We start from the raw sequence: 25,392 nt of genomic DNA, 5'->3' as shown, positions 1-25,392 counted from the left end.
CCTATTCATATTTTCTCTCCCTCTCTGGTCCTGGGATAGGTATCTTAAAAACTTGCTTCAATCCTGGCTTTGCTGCTGAAAAGTGATGATCACGTGAACTTTTCTTTCATTAACAGATGAGAATAATTACTGTGACCACTCACCTTCAGGTGAGATAAGACTTGTCCGCAGCTCAATTTTAAGCCCTATCATATTTTGCAGCAATATTCTATATCTTTGAGCTCCTTGAGGTCACTGTACTTTTATTATCTTTGTCATAATGATGACTAGTACCCTATCTGCACATAGTAGTGGCTCCATAAACTTGGTATATTATTGGATGGTCAAAATTTACTTGTGAGACTGACTTTTCCTTTATCATCTCAAAAAGAGTTGTGTAAATGCTTTACTTGTATGTCTATACACTTGGTAATTACAAGACACCCAACTACTTGTCAAATAATTAAAGTATACCTCTGGAGTGCTAGCATGGCCTGGATCAAGAAGTGAAACTCCATTTTGGCAAGTTAAACTCCAACAAGATTCCCATTATTTTTTCTTCTTTCTCGTTCCCAGTTAAGACCACAAAAAGTAGAGCAAGATAAATTTATCCTGAAAATCTTGAACTACTTCTGATTCTAAATAGTAGTAAAGATCAAATATGTTAAAATAGTGACTGAAAAGACCACTAGGGATGGATAGTAGACTGAAAGTAGAAATAGACTTACTACTAGGGCATCCAAAGTATATGGTGGTTCTCATCAAAATTATTATGTAATGCCAAACACAAGTGGTAAAAATTAAATATCATCTAAAGAGATACTATTCTCAATTTCTTTAAATGTAGGCCAAACTAGCACTGGTTTGTTGGCAAACTGCATTTGAATAAAATATTTAAAAAAATAAGTAAAGTGCCAAAAAATGCCTAAAGAAGAGAAAAAAATGTAGGGCAATCTTTAAGTATCCCAGTATTCCCAGCCAGGGAAACCAGAAGGTAATATTTATTCACTCATTCTTCATTTTTTATGCCAAAAAATGGCTAAGATTGAGGTCTGTAGAGTCATAGAAGAGGTGGCAAGGAGCTTTAATTCAAAGAACCAAATACCTGGGTGGCTTAGCAGTTAAGGCCTTTGGCCCAGGGTGTGATCCTGGAGACCCGGGATCGAGTCCCGCATCAGGCTCCCTGCATGGAGCCTGCTTCTCCTTCTTCCTCTCTCTCTGTGTCTCATGAATAAATAAGATTAAAAAATTTTAGATATTTGCCCTGTTTAGGGAAACAGAAGTGGTTCAGAAGGATGTGAGGGGCAGAGTAGGAAGAACTGAAGCTGACATGAAAGGCAGGAGTCAGATCATGGAGAACCTTCTACACCACATAAGGATTTACATCATGCTAAGGCATGAGCTGTAATGAGACCCGATTTGTGTTCTATAGATCCTTCTAGTAATGATGTAGAGAATGATCTAGGTGGGACAGGACTAGCTGGGATGAAGCCCAGTTAGGAGATTGACAGAGAAGTCCAAGTGAAATATGGTTACTTGCTGCCCATCAGACAACATCAGAGGGAATGAAAAGAGGAACAATGATGGGTTAAAAGGGCAGGACCCCCTGAGCCTTTGTGTTGATCTGCATCCAGGATGTCTCCCAGCTTTCTGGCCGGGCACTGGCTAAATGGTCATGCTGTTGACCAGGCCAGGAAATGCCAGAGCAACTGATGCATCTAACTAACTCCTTCATCAGGTATGAAAATCAAGATGAAAAAGGTAATTAATTAAGAATATAAAGCCCCCAAACATCTTTCTCACAGATACCCCCAAAATGGTTTTCTTCTGACATGTAAAAGAGTAGGCAAAATATTTAAATTAAAAATGATTTTAACTTCATGCCATCGTAAAAATAGCCCATCAAATAATATAATGTTCTTGGGAGAAAAACAAAGTCATTTTGAAATATCTGGGACTCCAGGTGAAACTTGCAGATATATAAATACAGTTTCAAAAATAAAACAAGATAAATGGAAGTAATTACAGAGGTTAACGTGAAGCCTTTTTACAAGAATTAGAGAGGGCAAACCCCAGAAGAATAGAATTTGTATCTTGAAAGGGCTAAGACAGCGAACACCCTGTATCTCGGTAGCCAGAGTGACAGCAGACAGAATAACAATGAAGGCCCAGTTAAAAAAAAAAAAAAAATTAGCTGTTAAACAATAGGTAGGAAATGTGAACAATTACATTTACGTACATTCTGCTTCTAGGTAATGAGTTTATGTGCTTAATTCTCGTCTTTTGTTAACCATAAAATCCCCAGTGAGAAACACTGAAATTTCTAGAAAAAAAAAAAAAAAAAGAATGAATGATGCATTTAGTTTTCCAACCAGGTTGATGTTAATTAAATAGTGAAAAATAATGGTATTTTTGTTGAGAAAAACATATCTGAATACTTTCAGGCTTGTAAGAATGAGGGTGGAGGAGGCCAGAGTAAGAACTGAGAGTCAGGGCATGCAGCTGAATTGCCAGCGTTATATGCAGAAGCAGAAAAGGAATGCTAGTTAACACTGCATTTGGCTTGCTGAACAGAGCTGATTAACGCTTGTGTTAAAATACCTCAGCCCACCCCTGGATCCCAGGGTGAAGACCTGGGCAGGGCTAGAGCCCCTGGGACTAAAGAAGCATTTAAGAGAGACACTTGTTGAGCTAAGAAATATTACTCTGTGAGGTGGTTTTTGCTGCCCTGGCTTTGGCAAAAGGAAGAATCTTTTTCTTCAAGGAGTCGTCCAGTACACAGGCCTTCTGCACAAAATGGGAAGGTCAAGATCACAGAGAGCTAGACAGAGAGGGAGAGTCTGCATCATCCCAGGGCGCCCACCTCTCTAGAATGCATGCTTGCATCACAAATAAGGCCAGCTGCTTGGGAGACTGAGGTTCCACCCATGCCATTTGTTGGAGGCTCCGTCTTGGAGGATTCACAGTGACTTTCTGGGTGAAGGCTCACAAAAGCAGGAGTGGCCAAGACGATTTCAGGCAGTGTAGCCTCTGCACACCTGGTGGTAATAAAATCTCTAGCCTGGAACAATGAAACTCTCCATTCGTGAGAACACCCTTGGGAGACAAAAGGAAGCATCTTGAAAGCAGGAGCTCTTTTCACAAACAGCTCTTACTGGGAAGAAAGAGACTGACAAATAGAGGTTTATGTGTGCCCTGGCTCATGACGTAAATAATTTATGATGAAAAGCAAGAGTTTGGGATTCAAACTATAACTGCTCGGTTTAAGTAAATAATATTCAGAAAGGTAAGTCGATGACCCATCAGGGAGTTAAAGGGTAAAACCACTTAGCAGAATTAGTACACAAGTAAGGTCTCCCCTCTTCTGGGAGATTAAAAATGTTGAATGGGCCTCTCCTTCCAGTCTGGACTGCACTTTTGCCTTATCTTTAAATTTTAAAGTATACCAGGGCACAGCGCACAAACCTCTTTTTCCCTCAACACTCATTCGACAAGAGGTTCCAATTCAGTCCCACAGCCACATATTCTTGCAAATCTGTATCTCCGGCCCTGACCTTTCTCCCGACTTTCAGAGGTGTAGATCTAACTCTGCAGGCGACTCCTCCTCATAGCTGTCCACCTCCAATGTACCATGTCCAACACAACTTGACTGCCCTGTACCTCCTAACCTGTCCCCCCCCGCAGTGTTTTCCATCTCCATTAACAGCACCACCAATCACACGAAATTACTTAGATCAAAATCCAAGGAGTCATTCCTGATTCTTCCCAGGGCTGCCATACTGTACCACACCTGGGCCGTCACTCACTGTACAGTCTGTGTAGACAGTTCCTCCTGGGGTTGTCAGTACTCACACTATGAAGCCATAGGCAGCCTCCCCCCCCACCCCTTTATATTCTAGACCTAACCTATCATCGAACACTCCCAACTCTGTTTAAAAATATACTAGGCCTCCAACACTTCCTTATCATCTCCAACCTACTACTTAGTTCAAGCTACCACCACCCCCTTAGGCAGGCTACAAACCTAGCCCCCTACGTCCTCAACTCCTCGCCTCTTCCTCTGGACTCCACTGCCTCTACTTTTTTAGGTTTCGTCTCTATCCAACATTCACAGTGACCTTCTGATAATGTAACTAGATGTATCACACCCTTGCCCAATTCCTCCAATGGCTTTCCATGAACTCAGACCCAAACTCAAAACACGTGGCTTTGGTCAACAAAGCCCACAGGGGTCTGTTACATGCCTGTTCCTGACCTCACCTCTTGTTATTCTCTGTCTCACACACTCTGTTCCAGCCACATTAGCTTTCTTGCTCCTGTTTCCTCACACATGCCTAGCTCACTCCCACCGAAAGCCTTTTCCCTTTTGTTCCCACTTCCTGTGATGCTCTCCCCTGCTTCTTTGGGTGCCTCCAGATGTCACTTCCTCAGAGAGGCTTCTTCTCTCTCACTCCAGTCACTCACCAATCCTGTACCCCGCTTTTGTTTCCTTCATAGCAATGATTACTTCCACACTTTACAAATTTATTGTCTTTTAAATAATAGTCCACTAAAATGTAAGCTCCGTGAGTTCAGGGCTGTATCCTCGTTGTCTAAGACAGTATCTACAAAAAAGAGGTGCTCAAAAACTATTTTAGGGGCAAACTATTGAAAGAATGACCAATAAAAGCAATCAGCTTTCCATCGGATGGAAGCTGATTTCTACAGAAATCCCATTCCATATTTGTTAGCAAGGGTTGTTTTGGTTATACCAAGAAAAGCAGAGGAAGCCCACTAGTTATCTGTCTCAGATTACTGAAGGGATATGAATTCAAACAATTAATGGCAACATTTCTCATTCCAGATAGCAAGGGCACTGCTTTTTTGTCTAGATTCTATGACATTCTAGGGGTAAAAGCGTAAATAGCTGATATAAAAAGTAGTTTCCCCTCATCCTTCCATACTAACTCTGACCACAGCTAATGCCACAAACCAAGGCTGCCTGGTTAAAAATTTTTGTCTTTCCTTAAGTCTCTAGAGCCCAAATTCTGAGAACATTACCCAAGTAAAGAACCTGGCTGAACCTTAAAAACGCATAGCTAAAATTTCCTGGAAAGTTCTGAAAAGCGATGTTGTGAAGCTTTAGAAAAGGCAAATTTTAGAAAGGAATTTCTGAAAGTTAGAATTTTTATAACAGTATCACCCTGGAAAACAATCAGGTTAACCAATGATAATAAGTTTTCCTAAGCTAGCCAGAGAAAAAAGAAAAAAAAAAAGGTTTTTTTGCTAGCTCAAGAGAGAAATGACCTGGAGACTAATGAGCTCCGTAAGTTAGTCACTGCCTGACCCTCAGCAAGTCACTTGTCCTCAATAGAGAGGCTAAAATGGAGAGCCCTATCAATTAGCTTCATGTGGCGGCTGTGAAGGATGACTAATAAACCTGATTGCAAGGCACTCTGAAAACATTAAGTGCTATAGAGAAGCTTCATAATTGCCAGATTGCCATCAGTTGCCATGAAAGCACTGTGAATGCATCTGGCTCTTTTTAAGCCCCCATCCCCACCCCACTCTTCTGATGTCAATCAGTCCTAGTGACAAAGACAAAAAGATGAGTGAGGATTCTTGTCACCTTTCTATAGGTCTCAATCCACAGGAAACATGATGGAGACACAAACTAGCCTTTGCACTCCTTTGTTCCTTCCAAAGTACCTTGCAGATCCCCATGAAGAGAGACTGTATGAATGGCCAAGTGAAGGCCTTATCTTTTTGTCCTTTTCAAGCATAACACAGATCATCATTAAAAACCATATATCTGACAAAGATCATGGGACAAGAGAATATTAATATGAAGGACCTGAAAATACAGAATTCACTTTATTCTTATTATTGATTTCTTGATTTCTCATTCTACCATGTGATGTCCTCACTTAAGGAAAAAGGGAGATTAATTGGTTTTTGACCTTTCCAAGCCAGATATGGTTTTCCTCAATCACTGATAGACGTGGATTTAGAATTTCACTTGCCTGAGAATGACTATACAGCAATTCATGTTCTTTCCAAGCTACCAGCCATGTGGTATCTATTTTAAAGACAAGCCTGCCCCATGTTATCTTTCCAGCAATCTCTCTAAGACATGCAAGGACACAAAAGCAATATAATCAATCACTCACTAAAGTGCAGCTTCAATCACCAGATATATGTGTTTCAGAAAAGTACAAACTTCCTATCCATTAGTACCACAATAATTGTCCTTCCTCTAGGGGAGGATTTGGCTTTTCCAGTCAAACATAAGCATCTTGATCTCCAACAATTTTCTTCCCAAAGCTCAGTGGTTTCTTGGAAAAAAAAGAGCTTTTGCCTCTTCTTCACTACTCCTCTGGTTCACTCACAGTGCTTTTCAAATCCCACATATTGATAACTCAGAGCAGGTTTGGGGATGACAGGACAAAGGAACTTAAGCCAATGAAAACATAAATAACACTGGTTAAAGTATTTGTATATAATAAACTCTTTATGTACAAATGAAAATTTACAAAATGAGAGACAAATTTAAATAACATTAAGAGATAAGCCAAGTAATTGACAATTTCAGTGTAGAGAAGGGGTCAGCAAACTACTGTCAGAGTTAAATCCAGACCCTTTCACCTGTTTTATAAGGAGTTTTATTGGAACACAGCAAACTCGTTCATTTAGATATTCTGTTTTCAGCTGTTCTGGTGCCACAATGGCAGACATGAATAGTTGAAAAACACCATATGGCTCAAAACTTTGAAAACATTTACTATCTGGCCCTTTATTATAAAAGTGCCAAGCCCTGGTTTAGAGGACAAGAAAATCATAGACTGGAATAGTCTGGGAAATTTTGGAGATGGAGGCAAGTAGCTCCCAAAGAAACTATAATTGAACCAGAAGTGATCAGTAGTAAGTAGACAAATCTTCTTTCCTGACTAATCAGTTATCTAGGGGCTAGAAATGTCCTGAAGACTAATAAAAAGAATGAGATCTCCCCATGCTGAGAGAATCATTATCAGAGCAATGAAATCTCTCAGTGAATAGTAAAACAGATGGACTAAAATCCAACTGGGTTTCTCAGCTAATTTCCAATTCAGACCCCAATGATACTACACTAGAGGTCTGCTTTGGATGGTGATGGTGGAGATTGTGGTGGTGGTGGTTGGTGGGGTTTTCATCATCATCTTGCTTCAAAAGAAACATACTTGCTGTGCAACAGGTTTCAGCAAGAATGCTAGAGTAGTAGTAACAGAAAAATCTGGGCATAAACCTTGCCTCTGCCCATGAGTGAACATCCTCTCACCTGCAAAACAGAGATCATCATATGGGCTAGGGTCAGAATGGAAATCTGGCCTTAATCAAGGTGGCCCCAGTGTTGCTCCAATACGCAGGACCTCAGCTGCTACTCAGGATATGGCTCTACTGTTGTAATAGCAAAAAAACTCTAATGTGGAATGGCTGACTCAACCATCCCCATCCTGTGTGTGCTGTCTGCACCCTGAAGCGGGCTCGACTACAAGGATTACAGATGATTGTAAATCAGCCATTTTGCTGTGGCCCAAGCTGTGTTTCTCAAGGGAGAAAGGTCCATTTCAGGCTGCAGCCCCATTGGTTAAGACCTTTTATTTTATTATTTTTTAAAGATTTTATTTATTTATTCATGAGAGACACAGAGAGAAAGAGAGACACAGGCAGAGGGAGAAGCAGGCTCCATGCAGGGAGCCCGATGTGGGACTTGATCCCGGGTCTCCAGGATCAGTTCCTGGGCTGAAGGTGACGCTAAACCGCTGAGCCACCTGGGCTGCCTGGTTAAGACCTTTTAAAAAGAAATCAGGTCTGAAATCCCTTTCAGACCTCTAGTGTCTTTCCTTGGGCTCTAAAGACCTCAGATTCTGAACACTGAAGACCAACAGGATTGGTGCCTTCAAACAGAATGAATATAAAAGATATACCAAAAATAAAAAACGTAATTTAATGAGGTAATAAGGTATTAAAAATCAATGTGATAGCAACATTGGACATTTTCTAGGTATAAAGACCAAAGTGCTATTGATTCATAAGTTACTACAGCATCATTTACAGCCCCGAGAAACCACCCGGAATTGAGAGCTGTCTTATGACACCCTCATGACTGATTCTGAAGAACTCTGTCAATACCAAGATCATGAGCAGGGTACTCGTTTTTGTTTGTTTGTTTGTTTGGTTTTTGTTTTTTTTAGAGTACTCGTTTTAAGTGAAAAACGTTGGAGAGCCAACTGTCCTTACCTGCCCTCATGTCCATCTTAATCTCATTCTCCAATGTCAACGGCTCAGTGTAACTGGTTTCCCTAACCAAGAGAATCCTCTTCAATTAAATGAATGCCCATGAGACCACATGAGCCACCCTCTTCACAAGTAAGCATTTAGAGGGTCCAGTCTTAAATCGACTTCTCCAAAGTCCTTTTCAACTGACAAAGGACCTGTGCATGAGTTTTGCTGGTTAAGGACTCATGCGTTAAGATACGAGTGGGATAGGAATATGGAATGGCAAGTGAAACGGGGCTGGTTCCAAACAAAGTAACAAATTTCAAAATGCAAAGCTGCTGAAGCTCCTTTTGTCTAAAACTCTGTCAAAAAGATGTCAGCCAAATTCGAACTGTAGCTTCTGTTAACTTTTGGCTCTCAATACATGCTTGCCACCCAAAAGGATAAAGACCTATCATTCCCACACAATTTATTTGTGATTAAGTTTGCTGGAGTTGTCATTTATTTCTGAATGTGTATTTTATGTTCTTCTTGTAAGAGATTTCTGTAGTTATGGATATTCAGTTTTCTAGCATATGAAAATGTTTCAGAAAAGAAATTACCTTTTTGACATTAAGATACACCTGCTTTGGGTGTCAAAAACAGCTGAAATATTTTGGCTATTAAAAAGCTTCCCTTTCTTAGAGCCAGCTTTTATGTAAGTCCAGGATGGCTCCCATCTGGTCCTGGGTTTACTAGTTATTTGTTATCTGTCAAACATTAGAATTTCTGCCTCGCATGTTCTGCAAATGAGAGGCATTTTTAGGTCAAAAAAAAAAAAAAAGATAGTACCAAATTTCTTTGTTATACTACATTTGAGACAGATTTGCATTTCTTTTTGATCCTTACGTTTCTACATGCAATCTTTCCTAATAAACTGCTGAGAGCCGGGGCTAGATGAATAAAACTAGCAAAATAATTAGTCCAAGCATCTTAAGCAAGGGGTTAGTGGTCTCCTTGTTGTGTGTGTGTTTTTCTTTTTAAAGATCAATTCAAAAGTTGCCTCTATTCCACTAACCTACATTATGAAAGTTAGAAAAATCTCAAAGAAGATACAAGTTCTGAAAGAGGGCTTGGTTGGTTGTTTGCCTTCACTAGGGCACTCCCGAAATCACAAATATCTCAGTTGAGTTGATTTCAGTGAGGTACTGATAAACCTGAGGACACAAAGCTCTCCCAAAGGAAAGAATTAGACTGAGAGGGAGGGAGGGAGGGAAGGAGGGAGGGAGGGAGGGAGAGACACTAGAATGAAAAATAATGGAGTACTTTGAAAAGGGAGGAAAAATTTTTTAATAGATTGACCCTTCCCTAATAGTAACTCTTCTTCCCCACCTCCATTTCTGGGCTTACCGCCAGAACTTGTGGGGAGGAGCACTTTTCCCATTAGGCTTTGGATCTGGAACAAGGCAGAACCCAAGCAGGAATAGGGGGATTTTCTCAGCCCAGAGAATGTTGGGAGCCCCATCACAGGAGTTGGAAATGGACAGGACATCACTGTAGCAGCCGGTCAACAGCCAAAGTCAGGAGCAGACTTTAGAGGATGGTGAAAACTGATACACTTGAAGGCAAGCTCAGAGAGCAAGGAGTCCCTCTGTCTGACCCCAATCTACACTGGTGTGGCCTGAGGAAACACAGTTTTCTGTTACTCCCAGTAATGCCACATCTACAAATGTGAGTGGGTTGTTTCTCAAAAACACTCCACTGCTTACTGATGTAGGAACTATTTTGTAGGATTTCTAGAACAAACCCCAAGTCATCTTCTAAGAATTATTTACCCAGCTGCCAAACGCCCTTCAGACTTACAACAATTGAAGGGAAACCCATAATTTATTTCCTATGCTCTCTTCATATTGCTTCTCTACACATGCTTTAATTAGATTCATATATGATAACATGCTACCAGGTTATGCAGGCTCAATGGCACAGTCCAAAAGATAATCCATAAACGTTCCACATGAACTATAAAAGCAACACAGATCGTTGTCTCATGGTGCACCCCCGGCAATTCCTCTTTCATGCTCTGTGTCAACGAGAAAATATGAAGAAAAGCCCAGTCCGCTGATTGCTGGCTGTTACTTCAGATGCTTTAGTGTACAGAACGAATCCAATACATCAGAGAGCCTTTGAAAAAATGTTTTTCCTCTGGACATTGTTCCTTCTGTGTATCCCTAGTCTAGCTGACTTCGATTCATATGCAAGACATCTTGTTATTCTCCTCAGTCTATCACAGTGTAAAAAAATAATGTATGCTATATCAAGTCTTTGTCATCTCTTTTTTACAGTAATTTCTTTTGGCTTATCTCAGAACTGGATTCCTGACAAGTATGTTACATTTTAAAATAGAGAATACAGATGGTTTCCATATAAGTTGCAGGTAAATAAAAGTCAATTTTTTTTTTAACATTTCCTATATTGGTATAGTTTTTCATCACCATTTAAAAAATTCTCTCTGAAGTGTCAGATGTCCATGTATCCTATGCAATCTTTTAAAATATTTTTAAATGTGATTTAAAAAGTGTTAACATTAGTTTATGTGCCCAGGAAAGAATATCCTAAGTTCAGGTGACCTTTCACTATCATCTGTGCCAACTTTTCAAAGGTATTTCCTTCTCGGGTAATAACAGCTAATACATAAATAATAACTAATGAGACGATTCATACTTTTGGGCTTTCTTTGAAATGTTGTGCTCACACTGGATTTAAAGGATAGCCCCACAATATTTACAATACCACAGAGGGCACGGCAGAGGAAGAGCGCTGTGCTGTCTGCTGAGGACTCCTTTTCCATCCATACCTCCTATGAGCTCCTCTTTACCACTGGTAGGACCAACTCAATCCATTGTATGTCTCTAGCTCTGCTTCAATAAAAACTTCTTCATTCTAGGACCTGGACACAACCTTTTTCAGGGCTTGAAAGGGACCACACTTATCAAATGAAGACACAGATGCCTCTGTTCCTGACCAGAGAGAAAACTATAAGCATGTATATACTTGTCAAGTTTATTTTTAAATATGTATACTCTTAGGGAAAACTAGTGCCTCTATGTTCATTATGTAGGGTTTACATAAAGAATAAAAATGAAGATTAGGGGAGATTAATGCACATTATCTCTCAAAATACATAAGCTAACACTACTCAGACTGGTATGTGAGCCCCTCTAATACGCATATTAATGTGTCACGAGCCTCAAAGATATATAGCCTTGACTATTACTTAAACAGCTCTCTGATGAAATTTTATTACTTTTAGAACCCAGTGAGGTAGAATAACTCACAATGACATAAATATACACCTATAAATAAAAGACCCTGTATGGTATAAAGTTGTAGTTTTAAGGAATTTAATATCAAAGTTAAAAGGACATGCCTATTTTTATACACATCATACACATACACAAACTTTCTCTGGATAGAGAGTCACGGATTTGTGGAGCTGAGCAGAACCTTCCCTATCATCTATGACAATCGTCTTTGTTACTCAAAGCATATCAAGGTCATAAAGGTTAAGATGCATCATCTTGGTCCAACAGCTAATTAGGCTAAATCCTAGCTCTTGTAATTCCCATTCTGTTTGTTCTAGCATATTTACAGGGACTCCTTTAATTACTTGGTAACTAAGTCACTGCTGACTATGTCTCAGCTTTCTAAAATTAACTCAGTTATGTTTTGCTTATTTTTCACACAATGCTAGCTTAAATATAATTTAGGAAAGTCTCAAATCACTTAGAAGTTTATTTACTTAAACTGTCTTATTGTGTCAAAGAACCCCATTATTTGCCTCTATTACAGTGATTATCTAGATTATATTTAGGCAATACAGATATTGCCCGTATTACATTTCTATTTGTCTACTTTACATTTATAAGATATTAAGAGGCACCAACTTGAATTTTTAATGTGTTAAAAGCATGACTGATCACTTTGCTAAGGAAGAAAAAAAAGAAAAAACCAAACCAACTAGAGGTAGAGACTTTTAAATGAGAGATGCCTGAATCCCATTGTAAGAAAGGTCTGAACTGGAGTGGAGGACAGGATGGATTGGATGCCTCTCATCGCAAAGAGTAGTGACCATCAGTGGAAAATGGAAAGCAAAGTGAGGCTGCTCAAATAGGAATCTTCCCATCTTTAGGAGCTTCAATTAGATCCAAGTTTTCACAGTTACTATTTTTTAGATATATTATATATCTATATATTTCCATATCTCAATAGTATTTACATTTGACTAATTTAATTCCCATATCAAACACCACACAAACTTTTCTATCACCTTCTAGGAGACTGTTTCCTTACACAATTAGGAAAGGGAAGACTGTTTCATCTTTTTTGATTTTTCACTTTATTTTGGATAAAAATAAAAAAGAGCAGAAAGCCATTTTTCCAAGGCAACATTAATTTCTCTTATAGTTCCATCTCAAGTTTCCCCCAAATAGTCCTCCATATTGCTTCTCATTCAAATATCTACGATCCTAGTTGATATTACTGCACAACTAACATTTTTGCTGAATTAGTCCTATCATTTTTTGTGTGTGACACATTCTGCCAAGGACAGGTGACCAAAATGCAACTTTTATGGCTACTCCAAATAAAAAAAAAACATTTTTTAATATGCCCTAGTGGTAGAACCATTATCATGCCAGTATCAATAGAAAAAGGCAGTACTATTATATAAGATTTGGTACCACAGTCCCTAATGGGTGCTTTTAAAATTCAATAGGTCTCTTAGTAAGTTTAGTAAGTGGCATAGCTGTATTTTCTGTTGCATTTCTATTTTATCTATTTCCTCTCATTATATTGAAGACCTCTCATTATGTGTCTGAGATTCTCAAATAAGAAACTCTCAAGAATGAGAGGGGGTCACAGAAGAATGTCATAAACCCCCTCACTGTGAAAGGCTCCATGTTGATGCAGATGTTTTTTTTTCTGTGAATTTCGTTCTCTTCAATATTTTTGCTAATACATTTTAGCTTTTCCCTTAATCCAGTCTCCATGTATTCAGGTTATCCAACATGACTTTTCCCCTATAAATTTATTTTCCATATCTATTTGTCTCTTTTATTCCAATACACCCACACCACTTGGGTAGCTCCCATCTGTCCTCTGAAAACTATTGAACTATACATAAAAGCTCTTTTTTTCTTTAATTATATAAATCATGGTGATTTGGAGAAAATGGCAATCCACAAGCATTATTCTTCTGGTGGAGTCCATTTCTTTTTCCAAATATGACTCTGCAGCAACCAGCCCTTAATAGATTTAACTGCTTTCTTCTATCAGTAGCATCCAGATTCTATTCCGGTTGTACTACATAGAGTTGCTTGCTATACATGAAAAAAAAATTTTTTTTTGCACAAATTACTCCTCAGGAGTGCCAGAATGGTAATTTCCAAGCAAGTAATAATTGAAGAATAGCACCACTTGCTTTAAGTATCCGGTAAAGCATTACTCTGTGCCTGTTTTTTATACAATAATGACTGATTTTTTTTTTCCAGAGCAATTCCAAACCCTAGAAAAGCCAGATATTTATGGCCCTTATAAGACAAAAATGACTTGAAAAACAAGAAAATATGAAAAAAGGGGGGGGGGCAACAAATAAGTATCTCCACAGCCAAAAAAAAAAAAAAAAAAAAAAAGGAATAACACATGAGGGAAATCTATGTGTCAGAAAGAATCCTCTCTTTTCTGTCCAGGACACTGGTAATCTGCATAGGTACACAGGTAAGGGAGCTTTTCAGAGATGTGATGCTGGACCTGGGCTGTGTTGCCATGGAAGTGACAAGCTGTTTCTTTAGAGCCTGGGAACCCTCCTCAGCACTTCTGGTGATGGTGACAGGTTCTTTTCTTTTATTCAGAAACTGCTCTGGAAATGGCCATGCCTCCTTCCCAACATGCTGCATTGTGGGACCACACTGTAACCAAATTGCAGGAGAGGAAGATTTATTTCCATTGCTAAAATTAGACTCTTCTCTGTGTGTTAGCACAACAGAAATAGAAACACTTGCTTGAAAGGAGCCCTCACCGTAGAGATCCGAGTTGCCATGCTTTTCAAACCGAACCCCCAGCACAGGGGCAGCCATAGGACACTAGACAGATGAGGGCACCTTTACGGATTCTAAAAGAAATCTCTAAAAAGTTAGTCTCAAGAGGTGGGCAGTTTGTTTTGGAGAGGGACTTTGGGGTACAAAGGACACAGAGTGCTTTCCAGGCTGGAAATGCCAAAGCATTTGATGAAAGGAACAGATTTCCCGGTAGGACCTTTAGCAAATGTACTTAATTGACTTTGAATCAGAGCAAACTACTTATTTCTTGTCTCCTCTTGATGCAAACCTTAATTCAACACAAAATAGGTGAGAAGAGTTTTAAAAATAATAGTTTGTACCTCATGGTGATGGCGGAATATTGACTGATTTCTTCAAATGATGTTTACTTATTTATAATAAAATCATCAGATAGGTGTCCTATATCAAACACTTTAAGGTATTTTCTGGCTGAGCGGACTTCATTGGATATAGCACATAAAGAGAGTAGATAGGTCTGGATTAAAAATCCTTGTGACATCAAGAAAAGGACCATGGGATGGTTGAGAGATCCAAGCAAGATTTTTAAATTTGGGCTAAAATAACAAATTTCATGGGTACCTTAAGAACCACGACTATAACTGTTTGTTCCCTTACCCACCTATATCTCCAATTCACTCTGGACAGAAAGGCCCTCTCTGACCACATGCTGTTAAGTATAAATCTCACATGAAGATATGTGTGTATGTTTCTATAAAACCAGGATTCTGAAGTATTTTGGAAATGTGTCAGGAGGAGAAGGCTCCATAAAACGCAATTCTTTTTTCACTTGTGATGAATACCATCCATGGCTTTAAGAAATAGAACATTTATTTTAAATCCGGAGTAGAATGTCAGATAAATCTTGGATGGTCAAGCAAATCCAATGTTAATTTTTTTTTAAAGATTTTATTTATTTATTTATTCATGAGAGACACAGAGAGGCAGAGGGAGGAAGTAAGCTCCCTGCAGGGAGGGTGAGGCGGGACTCAGTCCCAGAATCACAACCTGAGCCAAAGGCAGATGCTCAACCACTGCGCCACCCAAGTGCCTCCAATGTTAATTAAAATAAGTGTTTTAAAAAAGAATTTGACAATAAGATAAAAAACAGATTTAGCAGTTTACTTACACCGCATTACATAAGTAGCATGAAACAATGAAAAAGGTGTTATGCAAATGCTAGAGTAACACTGAATAGGCCTACATCTTAGCCTGAGTCCAACCTTCATTAGCTGTCTGACCAGAACTATACTCCTAACATTCTATGAATCTTGTAAGCCTTTACTTTAAAAAATGGGATTGTCCAATGTGATATGTGAATTCTACTCAGCTTTGAAAATCTGTGACTCTTTATCCACAGAAAGTTTGTATTTATATATATGTCTATTCACAATAGGTATATTCCTTTTGAATTTAATATAAAATTCCTTGCAACTACTTTATACCATTTGGGGTCTTTTATCCATATTTATTTGCATCATTGTGGGTGACTCCACCTCAATAGATTTAAAAATTAATAAAAAAAGATTCACCCGTGTTGTCACATATTGCAAGATTTCCTTCTTTTTCAAGGCTGAATCATATTCCATTATATGTATATGCCATTCTTTTTTTTTATCCATTCATCTCTTAATGGACATTTAGGTTGCTTCCACATCTTGACTGCTATGAACAGTACTGCAGTGAATATAGGATTGCTAATATTTTTTTTTTTTGAGATCCTGATTTCAATTCAGGTAAATATCCAGAAGTAGGATTGCTGGATCATATGGTAATGATCACTTGGTAAAATGCCAAGTGAAATAAGACAGTCACAGAAGGACAAATACGACATGATTCCACTTATATGAGGTATCAAAAATACTCAAACTCATAGAGGCAAAGAATACAATGGTGGTTTTCAGAGGCTGAGGGGAAGGGGAAGGTGCTAATCACCATGTACAAAATTTCAGATATGCAAAAAGAATTAAGTTCTAGAAATCAAATGTACATCATACCTATAAATAACAATAGTTGTTATACACTTGAAAATCTGACAAAACAGTAGATCTCATGTTTTCCTATCAAATAAATAAATATATAAATGGAGACATTTCCTTTTCAAGTAATATGTAGTACATAATACTGCATTTTCTGTTATTACTTTAGGATTCTTTTGAAATATTGTGTTCACAAACTGGATTTAAAGTACTGCTCAGTGATTCTTGTGAGATATTGCAGAAATCATGGCAGAGCAAAGAGCTACATGCTCACATGGGCTCCATACTGATATTCTAATCACATCTCCTGTAGGCTCCTCTTCATCACTGGACAGAACTGACTCAATCTTCACTGCATTTTTCTAACTGTTTTTGAATAAAAAACCCTTCATTCTGGGACTTGGTAACTTTGCGTGTTTATAAAACTGGACCCATGCTTTATTTATACTTTAGGCCTACAAAAGGATAAGAGGAACCTTGTCATTTATAAATTAAGAAATTAAAGCCTTTGTATCTGACCAGAGAGAAATCCATAAGCACTTATTACACTCATCTTCTTTACTTTTAAATACATATTGATGGGGCAAAGTTGCAACTCAGTTCATTATACACAATTTAACATAAAGAATAAAAATAAGCATTAAGGAGATTTCTTCCTCCAGGAAAATACTTTACATAATTATTCTAAATGCTAAACTATCAGCAAAGACCTGGCCACAGCCACAAAAGATACCCAATATATTTGGAATTCCAATTGCCAACTATATATTTTTTTTCCTGTCTATCCAAAGTCAAGAGAATATATTTTTATAAACTTGGGAGTAAAACAGAATACCTCCTAATCGAGGCACAGTGAGCAAGTTCCTACAATGGGAAAATCAAGTCTTCAGATATTGAGACTAATTTATTCAGGGATGTCAGCTAGTCACATTGAATTGACCTTGCAAATCAGCTAACATCATGCAGTCAGAAATAGTCTCTGCAGGGAAAGCATGTAATTATTTGTAATAGTACCAGTAACATCCAAGAATAAGTCACATATGCCTTTGTGTCATCTGGTCCAAATCTCGTCTTCCACGGCTATTCCCTTTAGACGATTCTCACTGCTCTGAGTTTCATTTATTGCTTTCCATCCTCAGACCTATTGTCTGTTCATTTCAGTTGTATTTATACAAGTACTTGCAATTGGTGATCCCATCATATTTATCTTAGCTATAAATGAAGGCAACATTCTCAGATAACAGAAATTTCACAGAAATATTGTTTTTGAACTGAGATCTATTGTATTCTTTGTATATATGTCCCATAGCATATTTCAAACAATAGATTTTTCTTTTCAGTAAATTGCCCTGGACATGTAAAAAGCTATTCAATTCTAAAGCATTGTTTTTCCATTTTAACATCTCTAAAATCAACAAGAATCCGACATGGTATAATTGACAACATCTTTTCTCATTCTTAGTGGCACATATGATAATGGTGCATCCCACATTAACAACATCTTAAGATTCAGTCAAACATGATCTTTCCCAGTCTTTTCCGAGAAAGAAAACCTTCTTTGATAGAAAACAGCAATGCATTTAAAAAAACATATGTTTTAAGACTTGAGCCTGAAAAGTTGTTTAATCTCTTCTACTTCTTGACTATGCAACTGCTGTGTATTTAAATATGCACACACTTGATATATCAAGTATAGCTGAAGCCTCTTCTGATTTCTCTTCAAGACCTCTAACACTTTTACAGATTTTTAAAAATCAATCTTGTAATCATTTTCATATTTGTTGTGCCTCTTTTTAAATAACATAGTGCACAAGCTAGCATTTCAATGTTTGACACGAACCTCAATTTCCACTCAGAGGTAAACTAAGAGACAGATCTCCTTATCTTCCTCTTTTCATTTACATTCCCAGTTGCCCCAGAGCCTGTATCACCAGATAGAACACTCATGATAAACTAATTCTATTTTTAGGTTTCTTGGAACGGAAAGAAGTTAGGTGTTTTCAGTGAAGGGTCTCGGCACAGTCAGACTCTGAATCCCATATAAAAGGACAAATGACAAAGAAAAATTTTAAAAATGGAAAGTATAGAAGAGGAAAGAGAAAACTCTACCAGCAGTGTCTTGTCTTATGATGCAAATAATCCCTTCTGTCCACATCAGTATTAACATAGGCGTGGTTTGAGAAGGGAGAAAGTAGACTCATTTCATTTAATCTCATGATTTTTAGCCAGAAGGCTGGCCAGTGGAAGAAAGAGAAAGGCATTCTCTGACAGACCCCAAATTATCATTAATGAGCAAAAGTAGTTTAAAAACAAAATGAGATTTAAAAGACCTAAAATATCTTTTCAAAGTGTTACCATTTACATGTCTTCTCTTGAATTTGAACCAGTCTCTGTTTTCATTTAAACTACTGTTTGCTTGTTTTTTTTAAGTGTTCATTTTCCCTTGGTCACTTAAGAAATAGAAATAATCACCAGAATGTGGAAAAAAAACACTAGTGACTGAATGCTTAGAAAACTCCTTTCCTAAAATATTGAAATACTTTCCTGCCTCCATGTCTGTAAAGGAAACCAACCTAGAACCAGGGGATTTGCTCAACTCCTCAACAAAACATTCCCCGAGAACCACCACCTCAGCCAACATCATTCTCACCAAGATATTTCAGCCCAAAGGAATAAGTACAATAATATGGTGAGGCATTCAAAGAGTGCCACTTTGTATTCACCAGGGAAAAGAAATTAAGCCCCAAGGTAAAACTGTCAATTACTGTCATTGCTTTGTTGTACTAAAAGAGTTCATCAGTTATATCACAAAGAATTTTAGGAAGTACTAATTTGAATTAAAATATGAAATCTTCAAACTACCTACAGCTTTCCCTAGCTCATAAATTAGTTTAAAAAAAAAAAAGAGTCCTTTCCCTATATTCACCAACTACATGCATGATATATGTGAGTGAGTAGTACTAGCAAAGTATTTTCTACTTTTCTTCATTTCCTCTTTCTCTTGTTTTCTTCCTTTCAAAATTACTTTGCATTCTTATTTCAGACATCTGCATCCTTTGGTATCACACTTAAGAATCCAGATAATATGATGGTCATTATGGAAAGCAATCACAGTCTACATTGATGAATGACTATTTACAAAATGATTTCTATCATTTAAAGGAGAAAATGTAATTGAGACTTTAAATTCCAGATAAAATGCCACAACTCAAATGACACTGACTAGCTATGAGCTTCTGGAAGTCACCCACCTGGGGCAGCATGCGATTTTCTTCCTCCAGCTGTCTTACTCTTGCCTCCAGCTGCCTAACATAGGACAAGGTTGATTCTAAAATTAAAAAGAAAGAACTTACATTATACACACAGGTCTTGTTTGGTGCACTGTCAGGATATTTCTGGTTTGATTTACTCAAATCAGGTAGTGACAACATAGACTGTTATTTAAAAAAAAAAAAAAAATTCTCCCCAGAAAAACAGTAACAAAAGTCATTGAAACCACAAGCAGTTTGAACAATTGTACAATGCTAAGGACAATTAGAAGAATTTATAAGGGGTGAGGTTACAGGCTTTCGTATATCATGCAGCCCTCAGAATGTCAGGCGTTGTGAAGACACTTATTCCCCTTTCTACTTACTTTGTACTTTCAGGGAGCTGTCCCCATGTAAGACTTTTTACAATGTTAATTATCACCAAAATAAATTCCACAGGCATATTTAAAAAATAGAAAATTAAAATATTTCCAAATAGCCAGCTCCCTTCATTTTCCCCCCAAATACTTCAAGCCTTAAATTCAACATTTATTCTTCTCATCAATCTCCAGATATTATGACTATAATCCAGAGAACCATTACAAAAGGGCCAAGTGGAGGGGAGGCTAAATATCGACTTTGATTTTGGGTGAGTGTGACACAGATCTGTTTTTCAGAATCTTTAGGTAAGCCAGGGGCTGACTTTAAAACTCATTCTTGTTTTCGTTTCTTCAGGAGCTCAGGTGTGTGCTGACTGGTGACAATCAGCATTACACCTAGGGTCTGTTCCATGTGAACTCTACAGTTTACAGCTTTACATCAGGGAATGATTCACAGGTGAAGGAAAGAGGAGTTTCACTTTGAGGAACAATCTGACAGGAACTCTTCTTAAAGCAAAAATATTCAAGTGCATCATATAGCAACATAGCTGCCATTGATTCATTACCCAAGAACACACATATTTCAGGTAGAGTAAAATGTACATGACAATAAAATTCCTCCAGCAGGTTTCCATAGTTAATATTAGAGCAGCATAGCTACTATTAAACCTTAGTGCATGTTCTTCAGCCTTGGAAACATAAAAGAGCAAGGAGCAAGACCAAGATGGTAGTGCATTTAAATGGTAAATATTTGGAGACCCCAACAATTTAAAGTTAGAAAGAATATTGATGTAAATTAATGCCTTGATCTGAAATTCATCATGGAAACTATAATTTCTGTACGGAAATTGGTTATATGAACTCAATTCTGTTTTTGTGACCTTCAAAGCAGTAAGATAGCATTTTATTTTCTTAAAATACACAAGAAATTTTGGTCCTTAATTTGCAAATGTAACAATTAAGCTCATTCCAGACAGGTTTACAGCATGTCTGTTTTCACAAACATTTGCAAAAAGTCCCTATCACTGATGTTAATATAACCACCCACGAATCTCACACCAATAGGCGAGTCTTGGTTTTGGGCATCCCTCACATAAGACATAAACACAAGGTAAAGGAAACTGAAGACACTTCCTAAAAATATGCTCTCATTTTTTAGCTCAATGAAATGTTAAGAGTTTGCTTTATGACCAAAAAAAGAGGCATAAATGAATAACAAACATATTGATTTCATGAATCTGCTTTACTCCCACAAATGAATAAGTGATTTGCGGATCATCAAAACATGAATGCAAATTGCCTGATTTATGCAGTTTTGCAAGCCCCACTCTCTACTTTAGAAAAACGATCATTTGATAAGGGCCATCCAAGTGAAAAGTTGCTCAGAAATGTTCTACTTAAGCCATAAACAAGTATAATTTTTTTCTCCCTTGTTCATAATTTATACCTTATCTTTATTGTCCCTAGACTGCACCATCCCCAAAGCCATGATACTTAAAGCAGCTCAAAGACTCTTTATACACAGTCATTCAGGTGACATTTGGAAATGCCACTGAATGGATTTTAATTCGGTAACTATCTTCTATCACTTTAATCTACTTCTCTTTTTAAAATTTTTGCAGTTTACATATTGGATGGTTTCACTAAGCCTCTCCCTATGTTAAGAAAGTTCTAGCATGTCAGTTCAAAAAAAAAAAAAAAAAAAGAGGGTAAATTCCTGATTTTGGAAGACATTCCGTAAGTCCAATTTCTAATGTCAAGTTAAAAAATCAATGAAGTCCACATCTTTGTTTCCAAGCATTCACTGCATATAGGGGCAGGGGCAGGAGAAGATAGGTAGGTAGCCCTTTTAGACTGATAAAATAATTGTTAAAGATTAGCTTTATAAGATAAAGGCAAAAGCTAGGGAGAGTTTTGAATTCATTCACTCAGCACCTATCGACTGTGTCATTGGTTTGTGTCAGGCTCTATTGTAGGGTTGGGATGAAGAGAAGGCCAGTGACTACAAGACTCTCATCTCACAGAACACAAATTCTGCTTTAGGATTACACCCCCACATTCTGTGTTCCAGAAAGCCCTGTTGCTCCTGGCTGCCTCTGCTGCAATTACTACTTAACAGTGAACAGATACCATGATGAGAAAACTCCTCAGGGGATGGGGGCAGGATGGGGAGAACGGAAGAAGAGCTGATGCACGTGCATAAATAAGAGAATTCCCGCTGTTAGTTCTTTTATTCATCAAGAACCTGATTATATAATTCCTTAATGGGAGTGGAGTAGGCAAACATTTTTCTGAAACATCACTGGTCCTCAAGTATAGACAAAAAGCCACTCAAGAAACTCCCCAATCCCTCCACTGTGAGGTCAAAGAACAAGAAACGTTTTGTTAAGCTTTAGGATTGAGAGATTTCTTTGTGACTTTCTTTTACTGCTCCACAGGCGAGCCAAGCCTGACTACAAGTACATAGTTAAAATAATGGGAGAGAAAAGACGTAACCATTTTAAAATAAGATGTAATAGGATAAAGTGTAAGAAACTCCATGCTTTGGAAATCCATCACAATGTACATCCCAGTCATGGCTGAACATTGAATAAAATACTGGAGTAATTTCTTGTGAGAAAGAAAAGGAGCCCCTCTTTTATGCTACAACCTACTGGCCACATTGGCACAACCCCTTCCCCAGCTGCTGCTTCCCTTGTCTTCCTCATTCAAGGAACTTCCAAAGTGCTGTCATCTATAAAATAAGCTGGTTTTCCATTACATGCAGGGAATGAGGACCACGGGTGTGCACTGACCAAAGAGAAGTATCTGGCAAACACTGGCATTCCTTTCTTCTTAACCAAGGTATAGCTGAAGTAGAGTGTTGTACTAGTTTCAGGTGACAACATAGAGAGATTCCAGAACTCTCTATGGTATGCTGTGCTTATGGTGTTCTTTTTTTATTATTAAGTGATACCTGTACACATGTATGCATGCAGCCCTGAAAGTGGATATCCTATAATTTGAAGGGATTGTCCCGTCTTCCACCAGTGACTGACAGCTAAAGCTTAGATTGCAGAAGTCATCTGGCTTTCAGAACTGAGAATGAGGCTCCGGACAGGCAGCCAAGCACTATGTGACACTCTACCCAGATCCACAACGTATTCAGGAGGACTCCATCTTTCAGAAGGAGATAGCCTGTCGTGGGGAGGGAAGAAGGAAAAGGCAAGGGAATGTGAGATTCAGTGGGAAATCATGTGCCATGTGAGCACAGAAAGAGAACAGTACTGGCTGCAGTTCTTAGTAAAGAGAAACTGAGCTTCTCAGATCAACAGAAGTTTGACAGGCCAGAGAGATGCAAGTGTAGTCACAGGATGGACAAGGACCAGATGCCAAGAATGATCCTGAGTGGAACGGGGAAGAGGAATGGGAGACACAGGAAGGAGGAGAAAGGGACATACTGGGGAGAAGGAGGAAAGGCCAAGTCACTTCCCATAATCCAGGATATGAAAAGCTAACATCAAAACCCAGTTATGCAGATGGTGGGTGATTTGCTTTTAACATTCCCAATATGTATTTTCTCTTTCCAGTCTAGGATCGAGGACATCTACATACTAAAAAGGCAAAGTGAAGCAAACAATACCCATGTGGAGAAGCAGGTTCCATGCAGGGAGCCCGACGTGGGACTCGATCCCGGGTCTCCAGGATCACGCCCTGGGCTGAAGGTGGTGCTAAACCGCTGAGCCACCCGGGCAGCCCTAAATGGCTCCAATTTTAGAACTGGAATGTACCTTAGAGGTTTCCTAGTTCAACCTATCCTTGAACCCTAACTCATTACGGAGATGACAGGATAACCCCATAGTGTAATAAACTTGGCCGCCAACACGGGAGGTTAAATATATTCAGAAGGTTTTGTTTCATTGCTGGGGCATCACGGTGATTGCCATCTTGGGTCTTTGAATTATTAAATGATATCACACTTCTCACATAGATAAATTCCAAATTCACCCTTCTTCTTGCTGATTTTAGAGATTTAGGTGGATTTTTATTTAAAATAACTTGATATTTTCCTTGGACAATATCTGGGACTTGACTTCACTTCGTTTTACCTGAAATGCTTTCAATCATATAAAGTAGCTGGACTTTTTCTCTGCTAGTTTGAAAATACTCTGCTCAAAATGTTAAGCCCTCTCTCTTCCCCCTACTTTCTAAAGTAGCACTTCCCTCCTGAGGGGAACACCCATCCTTGAAATCACCCACGAATTACTCTAATTATTGTACATAAAATGTTTACTGTTGGTAGTTACTACTATCTGAGGTCTGTCAAACTTCTGAGTGGTTTTGATTAGATGAAGTACCATTGGGTCTTCAAAATTTCAGGGCAGAAAATAAAATCTAGTAGTGGTCCATTCAAAGACAAATTATATAGCATTTGGAAGGACATAAAGGAAGAAAATCACTTGGAAGACTTTTGCGACCATGGTTTTTATAGATGGTAGCTTTTTGGTGGCTCCCTCAGAGTTAACCCCCTTAGCCAGAGAGAGGCCAATGACCATGTGATTTAAATCTGGAGGCAATCCCTTTGATAAACCCCAACTTCTAAAGGAACTGCTTGGAATAGTTCCAAATTAATCTCACTGTCCACAGGCTTTTGCACATTCTTAAAGAAATTACTTCAAAAAAAAAAAAAAAAAGAAATTACTTCAGACTACATTTTAAAAAAATGATTACTGTTCTACTAGTGTTTCTCTTTCTTCCTCAGGCAAGCAAAGGTCAGCCTCCTACTTAGAATTCATATTAGCTCCAGAAATATAAGTGATTACATTTCTCACTAGAATTTGATGCCTTTCTTATTAAAAAAAAAAAAAATCTTGTTGGAATCAGCATTTTCAGATTTGTCTGGATATTTGCCTCCAACTGCCTTACCATGGGCAGAAATAGGATTTTTGTTTATCAAAATGAAAAGTTTGCCCTAAATAAATAAAAAATGATGTCAGGTCTTGCTCGAGTCCATTATCTGTGGGGCTAATTTTACTCTTCTCAGACACTTCCCTCTGTGCCAACCCAAAAGAGATAGGAAATATTTTCCATCCTGTTTCTCCCATGTAGAACCCTGCTCACTGGTTATTCACTGGCCTGATGTTCCCCTAGGTCTCTCCAACACCTTCCCTTGGCCAAATACTCACTCCATCCTGCCTAGTGCAACACTCCTTATTCTTCTATGCATGGTAATGTAAAGTAGCTTTCTAATGATTAGAATATCCCGAGACTGGAATACACCGCTTTGTATGATAGCAGCCTTTATATTATTGGAGGTGTTTGGAGAAAGCTCAATAAGATGCCACAGAGATTTCTACCTGTGTATGTTTTTGGGCTGTTTGAAGTTCAGTAATCCTAAATTTTTAAATATTTCCCATTCCATGAATCTCTTAGTTTTACTTCTTCTCAACTCACTTGCTAATAAATCATGTATTCAGTGCCTTACGATTTCTCTTTATCT

General features: G+C 38.2%; 1 protein-coding gene and 1 long non-coding RNA gene across 10 annotated transcripts in view; one reads left to right on the top strand and one right to left on the bottom strand.

The window, feature by feature from the left end:
- Positions 1–25,392, bottom strand: part of CCDC85A (coiled-coil domain containing 85A) — a 189,901-nt gene that overhangs the window by 17,967 nt on the left and 146,542 nt on the right. For 5 of the 9 annotated variants that reach the window (XM_077915452.1, XM_077915454.1, XM_077915453.1 and 2 more), the window contains exon 3: positions 19,537–19,613. The exons of the other annotated variants lie outside the window; for them this stretch is intronic. In XM_077915452.1, coding sequence (XP_077771578.1) covers positions 19,537–19,613 — 77 coding nt within the window. The remainder of the gene's footprint in view (positions 1–19,536; positions 19,614–25,392) is intronic. 9 annotated transcript variants of the gene reach the window in all.
- Positions 2,886–23,793, top strand: LOC144324178 (uncharacterized). The gene is made up of 4 exons (XR_013389591.1): positions 2,886–3,265; positions 10,536–10,627; positions 22,681–22,757; positions 23,483–23,793. It is a non-coding gene; the product is annotated as an uncharacterized LOC144324178 (long non-coding RNA).

The sequence above is a fragment of the Canis aureus genome, chromosome 11, assembly GCF_053574225.1.
Source record: "Canis aureus isolate CA01 chromosome 11, VMU_Caureus_v.1.0, whole genome shotgun sequence".
Lineage (NCBI taxonomy): Eukaryota > Metazoa > Chordata > Mammalia > Carnivora > Canidae > Canis > Canis aureus.
The sequence above is the reverse complement of the archived record's forward strand: the minus strand, read 5'-3'. Positions and strand labels throughout refer to the sequence as shown.